The sequence below is a fragment of the Vigna umbellata genome, chromosome 5, assembly GCF_029865625.1.
Source record: "Vigna umbellata cultivar VRB3 chromosome 5, Vumbellata_1.0, whole genome shotgun sequence".
Classification (NCBI taxonomy): domain Eukaryota; kingdom Viridiplantae; phylum Streptophyta; class Magnoliopsida; order Fabales; family Fabaceae; genus Vigna; species Vigna umbellata.
Window position 1 is genome coordinate 25752602 of NC_142169.1, and position 14133 is coordinate 25766734.

Sequence of the window (14133 nt, forward strand, 5' to 3'; positions counted from 1 at the left end):
TTGGCTTGAAAAGTCATGGCAAAGGAGCAAATTCAGGTACTAAATGCGCTTGATGTTGCAAAAACGCAATGGTATCATTTCACAGCAATCGTCATCGCTGGAATGGGTTTCTTCACCGATGCATATGATCTATTCTGCATATCCCTTGTAACAAAGTTGCTTGGCCGCATATATTACCATGTTGACGGTGCATCAAAGCCCGGTACATTGCCTCCCAATGTTGCAGCTGCAGTAAATGGTGTGGCTTTCTGTGGAACACTTTCAGGTCAGCTTTTCTTTGGTTGGCTTGGTGATAAGATGGGAAGGAAAAGAGTGTATGGCATGACTCTGATGATGATGGTGATATGTTCCGTCGGTTCCGGCCTTTCATTCGGTCATAGTGCAAAATCTGTAATGGCAACTCTCTGTTTCTTCCGGTTCTGGCTTGGATTTGGCATTGGTGGAGACTATCCACTTTCTGCTACCATAATGTCTGAGTATTCTAACAAGAAGACTCGCGGGGCCTTCATTGCTGCAGTGTTTGCCATGCAGGGTTTTGGCATTTTGGCAGGTGGTATATTTGCAATTATAGTTTCAGCTGCATTCAATAGCAGGTATACTGCTCCAGCATATGAGGTTGATCCAGCCGGGTCAACAGTCGTACAAGCAGACTACATTTGGAGGATAATTGTGATGGTCGGAGCACTCCCAGCGGCATTGACTTACTACTGGCGGATGAAGATGCCGGAAACTGCCCGTTATACTGCTCTAGTAGCCAAGAACATGAAGCAGGCAGCAGCAGATATGTCTAAGGTTCTGCAGGTTGAGATTCAAGCTGAACCACAGAGTGAAGATCCGGCAAAGCCCAAGCCATATGGCTTGTTCTCAAAGGAGTTCCTCACTCGTCATGGACTGCATCTGCTTGGTACATCAAGCACTTGGTTCTTACTTGATATTGCATTTTACAGTCAAAATCTTTTCCAGAAGGACATCTTCAGTGCAATTGGTTGGATACCTCCAGCCAAAACCATGAATGCTATTGAGGAGGTTTACAAAATTGCAAGGGCTCAAACACTCATTGCTCTGTGCAGTACAGTTCCTGGCTACTGGTTCACGGTGGCTTTCATTGACAGGATAGGAAGATTTGCTATCCAATTGATGGGCTTCTTCTTCATGACTGTCTTCATGTTTGCTCTTGCCATCCCATATGACCACTGGACTCATAAGGATAACCGGATAGGATTTGTGGTGATGTATTCATTGACCTTTTTCTTTGCAAACTTTGGGCCCAATGCTACCACTTTTGTGGTGCCAGCAGAGATTTTCCCTGCTAGATTCCGAAGTACTTGTCATGGAATTTCATCAGCATCTGGAAAGCTTGGGGCTATAGTTGGTTCCTTTGGATTCTTGTACTTGGCACAAAACAAGGACAAAAGCAAAGCTGATGCAGGGTACCCTGCAGGTATTGGTGTAAAGAATTCACTTATAGTCTTAGGTGTAGTTAACGTTCTTGGCTTCTTCTGCACTTTCTTGGTTCCTGAGGCAAAGGGAAGGTCGTTGGAGGAGATGTCAGGTGAGAATGAAGAGGATGTTGGGACCGGTGAAGAATCAGAACAATCACATTCTCACAACAACAACAACAAAACTGTTCCGTATGTTTAGGATAACTTCGTCTATAATGTTGTTGTTACAATAAAGTAGTGGCTTCAATTACACTTGGAAAGCACAGGCTTTCCTTGCCCATCACCAATATTTCTGTTAAATTTTGCTTGGACATCATGTAGGAAGAACTAGGGCTATCTCGTTTAAGAATATTGGCAAACTTGAGTTCCATTTGATGTATAATCATATTGGTGTATAGAACTTTCAATAACTAGTTTCACAGACCGGCTATGTTCTGCATGTCATCTTTATTTTCAATTTCACTTAACTCTAACGACAACGATGGCATTACACGAGGCATGTCTATAATTGAAATCTTTAAAAAAACAGACTACGGTTGAATAAAAGTCCGTGATGACTGTACGAATATAAATAATATAAGGATCTTATCGTCTGAAATTCTGAACAGTGCCCCGTTTCCTAGGTGCTTATGTGAATACAGAAAAAGATTATTTATTTTTCAATGTGAGTAGGAAATAGAAGTAGGAAAAAGAAAGAAATAGCAAATAACAAAAAGAAAACTAACTTTTTCTGGGGATGTAAAATAAACATGAGTAGAAGACTAAACTTTTAATGATAAAAAAACTAAAATTTTATATTATTGTCAAAATAATAATTTCACATTTCATTCTAACAGTATAAAATTATTAAAAAAATATTATATATTTAATATATTTAATATTAAAGAATATGTAACTGAAAATATGTTATTGTCTCAAACATAATAACATAAATATATATATATATATATATATATATATATATATATATATATATATATATATATATATATATATATATATATATATATAAGAGTCTTATACACTTAAAAGATATTATTAGGGTTAAATATGTTTTTTATTCCTTAACTTTTAGTGAAAATTAGAATTAGTCCCTCTACAAAAGTTTGTACTAATTTAGTTCTCAAACTTTAGAAATGTGTGAATTTAGTCCTTTTAACCAAATTTTGTTAACTTTATTTGATGTTTCAAACGCATTTCTAAGTTAACATTGAAGGAAAAATGTGTCAATTGGTATAAACAACTCAAATGCTATCATGAAACGCACTTGAAACATCAAACAAACCTAACAAAATTTAGTTAAAAGGACTAAATTCACATATTTTTAAAGTTTGGGGACTAAATTAGGTCAAAGTTTTGAAGAGGGACTAATTTCAATTTTCACTAAAAAGTTAAGGGATCAAAAACATATTTAACCCATATTATTACAATGAGTAAAAAACATAATAAAGTTTTTCAAGAAACGAACGTAAACAAGGATGATAATCCTGTACTGGATTTACGATAATATCTTTCTATGTTTATACCATTAAGGTGATCATTACAAACAAGAAAAATTACAAATAAACATACAAAGTAGAAATGATAAGCTAATGTACCAAAAAAAAACAATCACACAACATGTATAAAGATATTAATACATATAAACATTCATATCAACAATTCCTAACACATGTAATCATTCTTACTAGAATCAACCATTTGAGTACATGTATCGATATCAGACCCTAGTGAGTTATGCACTTGTAGTGACCTTTACTGCTCTATATAGTCATTATGAATGAGTTTCACCCTTTCCTAAATTTTATTATTTCAGCTTAATTTTTTCTTTTCTGAAATTACTATAACCTAAAGAATACGTTCACCAAAATAATATTTCTAAACAACTTTTACAAACACCCCGAGAAAACGATGTTATAACATGAAACGCCCAAAATTATTAGTTGCCATTTTTTTCAATGACAAATTTACCAAACAAAAAAGTATACTTAAAGTTTTCCATATACATTTACAAATGATGAACACGACTTCCATTTCCTAAAGAGAATATTGTCAAAAAGAACACTCTATTATGTTGAAATCAAACCAAAGAAGGAATCTAGAAAACGTTTACCAATGTTGTAACCTTTAATTTTTAAGATTCTCTCATATAGATATATTTGTACAAACATTTGCAAAAGAATAAAAAATATTAGACAAATATATGTTTTTCATCCCAAAATTATTTTCAATAATTATATTATATTTTACAAATTAAATATATAAATATTTTCCCTATACCTTATAAAAATCATGTAAAACATTTTTCCTTGACAAACCATGTATAAAACTTATAATCACCGCAGAGTTCTACTCTTTCATGTATCGTTTGTTACATTTTATATGACTTTTATAAATGGTAAGAACGAAATAAGCATATATGTAATTTTTTAATATAATTTGAAGACGAAAAATATATTTCATTTAAACTTTGATTTTATATTTGCTTTAAATATGTTTATGAAGAAAGTAATCTAATAAGAATGTTGAATGCATGTGTTTTGGGGGAACTAATTTGGGAAGTTGGCATTAGAGACAGAGAGAATCAAGTGGAAAAATGAAATAGAAGATGTTTGATCAAAATCCCATATGGAGCATCCAAGTTAGGTGGAAAGGAAGGTAGAATTAGGCCTTTATGGGATGAGCATTGCAAGTGCCACAAAAGATGCCTTTGTAGTTAGTCACAACCATTCATGCATAAAGTCATATACTTTCAACCATACTTTTACTCCTAAAATATTTTTCCACGCCAAACAACATGGCTGTCATGAGAAAAAGAAATCATAAAAGCTTACACGCACCAAAAGGTAACAACTAATTTCATAATCCAATCAAAACGATAAACTTTATTTAAGATTAATCATGGGCTAAGCTGACATCCCTACGTAAACTGTGGAAGTTTGTGCCATGAAGCAATGTAAGATCATCAATATACCTATATATGGATCTACTTACGGATCAGTGATGGGCAGAATCATGAGCTACCGATCTAAAGCCAACCTATAATTTCTTGTAAAATATTTTTGGTTATTATACTTGTGTTCTTGTAGTTATCTTTTGCAATTTTTTAGTTTGTATCGTTGTAACTGAAATATTCTCATATTCTTGGAGAATAAAAACAATTTGAAAGCATTTTACCTATAAATAAAATATTAACTCTCACCGTCAAGCAACGAAACTATTTTGGTTTAAGCATTATTTGGGTTAAGAAAGTTCTTGATATTTTTTGTTTTCAGTAAAAGGTACTTAGTTTTTGCCAAAACAATTAACACCCATCATGGGCCTATGTGAAACTAAATATATATAAATAAGAGTCTTATACACTTAAAAGATATTATTACACTGAGTAAAAAACATAATAAAGTTTTTCAAGAAACGAACATAAACAGGGATGAAACATCTTAACTTTATACTTTAGTACCACTCTAATCCTGCACTGGATTTACGAGAATATCTTTCTATATTTATATCATTAAGGTGATCATTACAAACAAGAAAAATCACAAATAAACATACAAAGTAGAAATGGTAAGCTAATGTACCAAAAAAAACAATCACACAACATGTATAAAGATATTAATACATATAAACATTCATATCAACAATTCCTAACACATGTAATCATTCTTACTAGAATCAACCATTTGAATACATGTATCGATATCAGACTCTAATGAGTTATGCACTTGTGGTGACTTTTACTGCTCTATATAGCCATTATGAATGAATTTCACCCTTTCACACATAAGACTAGTCCATTAACGTCTTTGGTTAAGGTAAAGCCCCTAAACTAGAACCTCCTACTCCTCTCACCATGTACCTCATCCTTCTCTACCTGAGATTGGATAGTTGTTAGAATAATAGGATAACTACTAATACGTAATACATACATCAATACATACATCAATACATACACTATTAAAATAACTATCAAAAACTTCTCCTTGAAATTCCTTTCACAAAATTCACCATACATACTCACAACCATGTTATCAATTCATAATACATTTTAAATATATCTCATATCTATAGTAATTCATCTCAAACAAACCAAAACATAAGAAAATATCAACATATACACTAACGCTCAAAAGTGGTGCTTAGTTCTAGACCCTGCAAAAGATAACACTTAGTAACAGTCATAACGCTCAACGCTAAATCTTTTGCAAAAGACAAGACTCAATGACAGTCATGGCACTCAACATCATTCTTCTTGCAAAATGTCACGCTTAGTGACACCCTTTTGCAACTCAACGACCCAAAATTAAATTGTTCCAAATCGTGAAAAATGGTTGACGCCAAAGCCTTCGTATTTTTGCACATTCAAGACTCTGGAGCTAAAATGCTCTCGCACTTGCACAAGGAACTAACACTCAACGTTAGCTTGTTATCGATTAATGTCACACCAGAAATCAACATACTTAAAACTATGATTTAGGGAAGAAGAGACCTATTCAAAATGGTCAAATTGGTATTCCTTACTTAATACCTTGGTCAAAAACAACTTTCAATGTCAGGATACATACCAACTTGCTCAAATGATCAAATCCTAAGTTCCTCAATGCAACACCAATTCAAACAATGCAATTAACACATAAACATTTAACACAAATAGATTTTCAACAGCTTAAGCACCAATATCAACAGTTCAACCAATTTCGTGCCAACCAATCATATGCAAACTAAAATTTTCAAAGCATCTATAATTTTCAAATAAGGTAATTAGTTTCTCTTACATGAAAGATGACCAAACAATTCTATAACCCTCAAAAACACCTTTAGACACACAAGAAGTCGTAAATGTCCCTATAAACAACACAAATGTTCAGGACACACCGTTATAATCACTAATCAACATATACTCTTATTATTTAAAATACACTATTAATTCTAAAATACAAATCTTTAAGTTCCTACAATAAATTTGGACAAAAATTATATCAAATAATCACTACCAAATAGGTAGAAGATCTAAAGATTATATTTTTTATATTTTAAAACAAGAATAAAAAAAAATACTTATAATTGTACATAAAATGTAACATATTTCACTTAAAGAATGCATAAGAATATACATGTTTTTTTACTCAAAACACGTCTTTTGGGTTTTTTTTTTTTTATTTTTACTTTTAAAAATGACCACTTTAAGCCCAAATATTATAAATAAATCTAAAGAAATCAAATAAAATTTATTATTATAAAAATTAATTGTTTTATCTTAGAAACTTAAAAAGAATGCACTTTAACCAAATTCTTAAAAAAATGTATGATTTAATATTGAGTTTAAGATTTAGAATCGGTATTTCATCCAATATCTTAAAATATATTTATTTGTATTTTATTATTTAAAAATATGAGCGTTAACTATGGTTTTTTCTGCCACTTTCTTATAATGAGATTACTACTCAAATTATAATTTTTAAGTAGTCACTTATTTTTATCAAACAATTACTCTGTTCTTTTATGATTAGAAATAAAGTTCAGTATCTTTTTTATTATATATTTGTGTTTAGTTAGTATGCAAGTTTTAAAAGATTCGTTGATAAATATTTAGTATTATTATGTATTATTGTGAAAGCCTTTTATAATGATAAACATTTATTAAATTTTGAATGTACTTTGTGCGTAATTATTATCGTAAAAGCTTTTTAAATTAAAAGGTTAAATAAATAAAATTTGCTAACATATAAATATTTTTCGCTAAAAGTGTCGCAGTAGTAATTTATTTTCTAATACACGCAAAAATGGGTAGAATTTATCCTTATTGAGTAAAACATTTTGTTCTTAAGTTGTCATTCACAAAATAATAATCTTTTTTTAAGTTAGAACTCCCATATTTAAATTGAAATTGGAGTTTTGATTATAAATCTAAAATATGGTTATACAATTAAAAGGATTAATTTTCTATGTTTTAATTTCATAGAAATAAACATTCTAGCTAGTACCAGAAATGAAAAAAATTACATTATCAGTCAATTAGAAGCAATAATTGGATATGATTTTTGAAATAATCAAAATCAAAAATTGATAAACTTACTTAATTATGGCTAAACATTTTGGTGAGTGATTATTATAGTTAAACATGACCCTTTACTCTGTCGTAAACACAACATTTAGTAATTAAAACGCCGATGGAAAATTAAGCTCTGGAAATAGCGTAGCGGAGGCTTTTTGGGGTAGCCGGCGAAGCAATTCGTTAATTCTCCATGGATATGGTGTTCTGTTCTGCACCCATTCTCTCTCTTTTCGTTCGTTATTATGTGGCTTATTTATGTGGGTTCAAACTTCAAATTAATTATTGAAAACACAGGAGAAGAAAGAGGGTAAAGCCTCCCTGTTGTGGTTCGAAACCTCGGACTCTGTTTGTCGCCAACACCAGTTTGAGCCCGATGGTCGACTCTCCGTATGTCACTCTTCAATGTCTCTTTTTTTTTACTCTCCGTATCTAACAAACATGTTATTTTCAAAACCCTCATGACTTGTATGCTAGGAATTTGGTCAACGTCAACTCACTTCAGAAGCTGAAATTTATAATTTGATGTTAACACAACTGAAAATGGTGTTGATTTCTTCCTGTTATGTCAGCTGTTTGACTCTTAAAACTCAAATTTGTGATATGATATCGTGTGTTTGTGTGGGTAAGCAAAGTATGGGTCGTGTTCTAAAATTATTTGTGTTTGAATTTCAAAGTGTTTGTGTGGCTTTCTTCACCCTAACAAGTGTTTTTAGTTTCTTTGTAGGTTGTGATTGTTGGTGATTCCAGGCCCTTCTACCAAAGGGTGGTTGGAGCTTTCATGAATAAATTTTATCCCTCGGGATATCCATACAGGTTTATTTATTTTTCCTAAAAATATGTTATGGTTTATGGTGTAGAAACTAGGAAAGCTTGTTCAGTGATAGTGTTTTTTTGTGTTTCTCTTCCAGTGTGAATGAAGGCTACCTTAGATACACACAGTTTCGAGCCCTGCAACATGTTACCAGGGCAGCGCTATCGGTGCTATCAACTCAGGTCTTCTTCCGGTAACATGAAACACTCATAAAGGATGTAATGGAAAATGTTCCTTTCTTTGACATTGGAAAATCAAACTTGCTTTCTTGGCAACTGAGATATAGAGTACCCTTTGTTCATACTTAGTAATATTTGTTGATTGTAATTATGTATTACGTAATCTTTTTCATGAATTGATTATCATGAAATAATTAAGTGGATATCCTTGGTCTCTATGCTTATTCTTCTGCAGTCCTTACTATTTGCTGCAGGGTTGCGGCCCACTCCTGCACAAGCGACAGCTGTTAGTTGGGTAATGTGATATTAATTTCAAATTGACAATTTCTCAAATCAGCAGTCACCATGGAATGTGTTTTATGTATGAACTGGATGTTTTCTCTGGCTTATGTCCAGATTTTGAAGGATGGAATGCAACATGTGGGGAAGGTGATCTGTAGCAATTGGGGTGCTAGAATGGATTCTGAGCCTAAACGTTGGAGACTGCTAGGTTTGCATGTGGGCTGGTGCTTTTCTTCACCGCCTTCTCTCATTGATATATCATGTTAGCTCTTAATTGCTAAGTTCTCAAGTTGTCTGACAATTAGCTTTATACTTTCTGCAGCTGATGTTCTCTATGATATAGGCATTGGCTTAGAAGTTCTTTCTCCATTATGCCCACATCTTTTTCTTGAAGTGGCAGGCTTAGGAAATTTTGCAAAGGTTTAAGTTCTTCAAAAATAATTAAATATTTCGGTAGAGTTTGCAATATAAAGTTGGCTCATATCTAATGGCTCATTCAACCCTATGTTTGTCATGTTTGGGGATTTTAGCATCCTGTTCTGGATTTTGAGTGAAAGTATCATTTATTTTAGGCAACTTACTTCTCTTTCTGTTATTGTGGAGTCAACAGGGGATAGCAGTTGTTGCAGCAAGAGCAACAAGGTTGCCCATATATTCTTCATTTGCTAAAGAAGGAAATCTCAGCGACCTATTTGCTAAAGGGGAGGCTTTCTCAACTCTCTTTAGTGTTATAGGAATTGGAGTTGGAATTCAATTAGCATCTACTATCTGCGGATCAATGCAGGGAAAGGTATAGAGCTTTTATTCTTTGTTGGGCCTCGGTGTTCTATTAACTGTGGATTCTGACTCTTGCAATTAGCTTGCGCTAACAAGGTATGTGATGATGTTCTTGGACGTGGTTATTACTGAAAGGCTTGAGAATTGAAATATATAAACATTATGTGAAAATTTTTGAAGTTGATCACAATATTACATGCCATTTCAACACCCGTTCCCCCCATAAAATGTATTTTAATTTATATAGAAATGGGTAGGGGGGAACATAATTAATTCACTTTTAGGAGAGATCTTCCATGAAGTTGGACTGAGCTTCCGAAAGAACTCAAGATTAAGCTTCTTGATTATATTCCAGCTGGCACCAAGGGAAGGCTAAGTCTTCATTTAATCTTCTTAACAATGCAAGTTGGTACTACTCGGTTTATAATTCTTAGGCGCTGTCAAAATTATTAGGATAAATTGTGCTAAATAGCAATTTAACGTTCATCAACCCCCAAAGGTTAATTTTCTTTTTCTTTTAGGGATAACCTGCAAAATAAACCAGAACTTCAATAGAGAGGTAGATTGAAAATTGTTTTGTTAAATTGCTAAGGTTAATATGTAATTTTTAACCAGAAGTTAGAGAATAAATAGTAATGGCTAGTGATGAAAATTTAACGTGTGCAATTTAAACCAAAAGTTACAGTAGAAGGCTAGATTGGAATCAAATGTTGATGAGGTCATGGGCATGTAGGGTGTATATGTATTCTTTATTTGCAATTAGAACCATTACTCAAAATATTAAAGGAAACATTTTCTAGATGCAAGTATTCGTTTTATTTATAATTCCGAACTGTGGATTATGAAACTTTTTCGGTCAGTTGTTTGTGGATCCACCATCCTTTCAATCATTGGTCGTATTTATTGCACTCAGGATCATTGCTCAGAATGTAAAAGGAAACGAGTATTTGTTTCCTAGTTCACTTTATAGAGATATAATTGATCATGTTGCATATCTTAATGATAATTATACTTGTATTGAAGTCTGATCATTCCAGCTGATGAAATTTTGAGACTATTTTTGTCAGTTGGTTGCGGGTCCTCTCCTTTCAATTATACATTTATACAGCGTGTCTGAAGAAATGAGAGCAACTCCTATCAATACCTTGAATCCACGAAGAACTGCAATGGTGGTGGATGATTTTCTCAAGGTTTAGTTTTAAGTGTTGAAGTAAATGAAAACTCATGATTTCGGGAACGGATACAGTGACTTTTCTTTTCCGGGAAAAATCATGCAACTTTAGTTAACTTTGTTCAATTTTTAACTAGTTTCTTTTGTATTTTTTTTTTTTTGGAAAATTGAAATTGGTCATTCAACACATGAAAATTAACTATATTTACATGACTTTTTCCGGGAAAAAGTCACTGAATCCGTCTCTCATAATTTCCCGTCCATTATGTGTAAAAAGAAAAAAAAAATTGAAATTCTGATTGACTGTTTGATGAATTCCAATGCAGGCAGGAGTTGTATCAAGCCCTTCTGATCTAAGATATAGGGAAAATCTGCTGTTTAATCTGCAACTCAAAGAAGATACGGGAAATGTAAAAGTGGGGAAGGCTGTGCACAAGGCCATTAGGCCTTCCAGGCTTTGCAGTCACAACCATATAGTCCTATACTTCCAACCCTACTTTTACTTCTAAAATACTTTTCCACGACAAACAACATGGCAACCATGAGAAAAAGAAATCATTTACAAGCACCAAAAGGTAACTGTGGAAGTTTGTGCATTAAGCAATGTAGGATGTCAATATACCTATATATGGATCAGTGATAGGCAGAATCATGAACCCCCATGTGATGCATTAAGTCTTCTCCTTTCACACGCTCTTCTCACTTCCCAATATTCTCTTTTCATGTTTACACTTTATGTTGCACCATCTGCTACGCAATGTTAACGGCTCCTAAAAGACGTAAGAGAGGTTGGTTCAGAAACTGTATTGTGTTGCTTTTATGTCACGTTTTCTTCCTTCTCTTCCTATAAATTACTTTCGCTCTCTTTACATTTTTTTCCCACATCTCTCTTTTCATTGTACTTCAAATCTTTCTCTTTCTCTATCGCTCTACCACTTTCTTCCACTGCAGGTGCATCCATTCTCTAATATTATTATTATATAAAATTGCATTCTTTTTTCGTATTGTCATGCATCTTTCTAATGCGTCACTCCATGCATGCATCACGGGACTATCATTCTACTCTCGAGTCCTTAGTTCTTTTTCTTGTGACAGTTAAGATCCGTTTCATGTGTTTTCCTTCGCTTTACGTTCATGCTCATGATTTCATTCCTCTTAATCTGTAATACTTGTTTGAGCTGTTCCTGATCACTTCCAACATTGTGGGTACTGTGCCCTTTAGAAAAGACGCTCCTTGTGATGGTCCAGCATCACAAGCATATGAGGTTGATCCAGGCGGGTCAACAGTCGTACAAGCAGACTACATTTGGAGGATAATTGTGATGGTCGGAGCATTCCCAGCGGCATTGACTTACTACTGGCGGATGAAGATGCCAGAAACTGCCCGTTATACTGCTCTAGTAGCCAAGAACATGGAGAAGGCAACAATTAATTTGATTAATTATTATTATAAAACAGTTAATTTTTATAATAATAAATTTTATTTGATTTTTTTTAGATTTATTTATAATATTTGGGCTTAAAGTGGTCATTTTTAAAAATAAAAATAACAAAATCCAAAAAAGTGTTTTGAGTAAAAAAAAAAACATGTATATTCTTCTCCATTCTTTAAGTAAAATATGTTACATTTTAATGTACAATTATACGTATTTTTTTATCTTTGTTTTAAAATATAAACAATATTCTTGTTGGATACCTCCAGCCAAAACCATGAATGATATTGAGGAGGTTTACAAAATTGCAAGGGCTCAAACACTCATTGCTCTTTGCAGTACAGTTCCTGGCTACTGGTTCACGGTGGCTTTCATTGTCAGGTTTAGAATGAAGAGGATGTTGGGACCGGTGAAGAATCAGAACAATCACGTCTCATAGCAACGAAACAGTTTCCTAGTAGAAACTAGGGACGGACAAAAATAACTAGTTAAATTTAGAAAAAAAATGAACTTATTATATTTTTAATGCAGTTAATGGATTAAGTTAAAGATTAGTTGAGAATCAAATGATGCAGTTTCTAAAAAAAATGACATTAAATTGATTTGTGTGAATATATATTTAAATAAATAAAAAAATAAATATTTAAAAATAATTATTTATTTTTAAATACTTATTTATTTTATTTATTTAAATCCAAGATCACGTAAATCAATCTAATATAGTTCTTTTAGAGATATTGCATCATTTGATTCTCAATTAATCTAACTCAGTGAATTAACTGCACTAAAAATATAATAAATTTATTTTTTCTAAACTAAACTAGTTATTTTTGTCCGTACCTAATTTTTACTAGGAAACAGTTTCGTTGCTACGAGGATGTGATTGTTATGATTCTTCACCGGTCCCAACATCCTCTTCATTCTCACCTGACAATGAAAGCCACGGTGAACCAGTAGCCAGGAACTGTATTGCACAGAGCAACGAGTGTTTGAGCCCTTGCAATTTTGTAAACCTCCTCAATATCATTCATGGTTTTGGCTGGAGGTATCCAACCAATTACACTGAAGATCTAAAGGTTATATTGTTTATATTTTAAAACAAAGATAAAAAAATACGTATAATTGTACATTAAAATGTAACATATTTTACTTAAGGAATGGAGAAGAATATACATGTTTTTTTTAAACTCAAAACACTTTTTTGGATTTTGTTATTTTTATTTTTAAAAATTACCACTTTAAGCCCAAATATTATAAATAAATCTAAAAAAATCAAATAAAATTTATTATTACAAAAATTAATTGTTTTATCTTAGAAACTTAAAAAGAATGCACTTTAACCAAATTCTTAAAAAAACGTATGATTTAATATTAAGTTTAAGATTTAGAATTTAATGGTGGGTCAGTAATATTTCATCCAATATTTTAAAATATATTTATTTGTATTTTATTATTTAAAAATATGAGCGTTAACTATTGTTTTTTCTGCCACTTTCTTATAATGAGATTACTACTCAAATTATAATTTTTAAGTAGCCACTTATTTTATCAAACAATTACTCTGCTCTTTTATGATTAGAAATAAAGTTCGGTATCTTTTTTATTATATATTTGTGTTTAGTTAGTATGAAAGTTTTAAAAGATTCGTTGATAAATATTTAGTATTATTATGTATTATTGTGAAAGCCTTTTATAATAATAAACATTTATTAAATTTTGAATGTACTTTTTTTGCGTAATTATTATCGTAAAAGCCTTTTAAATTAAAAGGTTAAATAAAGAAAATTTGCTAATATATAAATATTTTTCGCTAAAAGTGTCGCAGTAGTGATTTATTTTCTAATACAGGCGAAAATGGGTAGAATTTATCCTTATTGAGTTAAACATTTTTTTCTTAAGTTGTCATTCACAAAATAATAATATTTTTTTAAGTTAGAACTCCCATATTTAGAACTCCCATATTTAGTTTGTTGTTTTAGTGTA

At 32.0% G+C, this 14133-nt stretch overlaps 1 protein-coding gene and 2 pseudogenes across 9 annotated transcripts; all 3 read left to right on the forward strand.

Annotated features, from left to right (window-relative positions):
* On the forward strand, positions 1-1865 carry LOC148198001 (inorganic phosphate transporter 1-4 pseudogene; annotated as a pseudogene).
* Positions 1866-7562: 5697 nt separating this feature from the next.
* LOC124823258 (protein root UVB sensitive 2, chloroplastic-like) lies at positions 7563-11586 on the forward strand. Of its 8 annotated transcripts, XM_088091570.1 has the most exons (11): positions 7676-7696; positions 7792-7884; positions 8067-8119; positions 8222-8310; positions 8406-8501; positions 8742-8782; positions 8884-8993; positions 9075-9189; positions 9380-9559; positions 10614-10736; positions 11044-11586. In XM_088091570.1, exons 5-11 carry the CDS (start codon positions 8411-8413, stop codon positions 11224-11226), a joined length of 843 nt encoding a protein of 280 aa, XP_087947696.1. In that variant the 5' UTR covers positions 7676-7696; positions 7792-7884; positions 8067-8119; positions 8222-8310; positions 8406-8410; the 3' UTR covers positions 11227-11586. The 8 variants fall into 8 exon arrangements, with proteins under 8 accessions (XP_047151388.1, XP_047151389.1, XP_087947695.1 ...); XM_047295432.2 differs by lacking the exon at positions 8067-8119 and having other exon boundaries at positions 7563-7696; positions 8406-8490; positions 8723-8782; XM_047295433.2 differs by lacking the exon at positions 8067-8119 and having other exon boundaries at positions 7563-7696; positions 8406-8490; positions 8723-8782; positions 8884-8977; positions 9092-9189.
* Positions 11587-11612: 26 nt separating this feature from the next.
* On the forward strand, positions 11613-13633 carry LOC148198002 (putative inorganic phosphate transporter 1-3; annotated as a pseudogene). Its single transcript, XR_015786755.1, has 2 exons — positions 11613-11668; positions 11940-13633. The product of XR_015786755.1 is annotated as a putative inorganic phosphate transporter 1-3 (transcript).
* Positions 13634-14133: the final 500 nt, after the last annotated feature.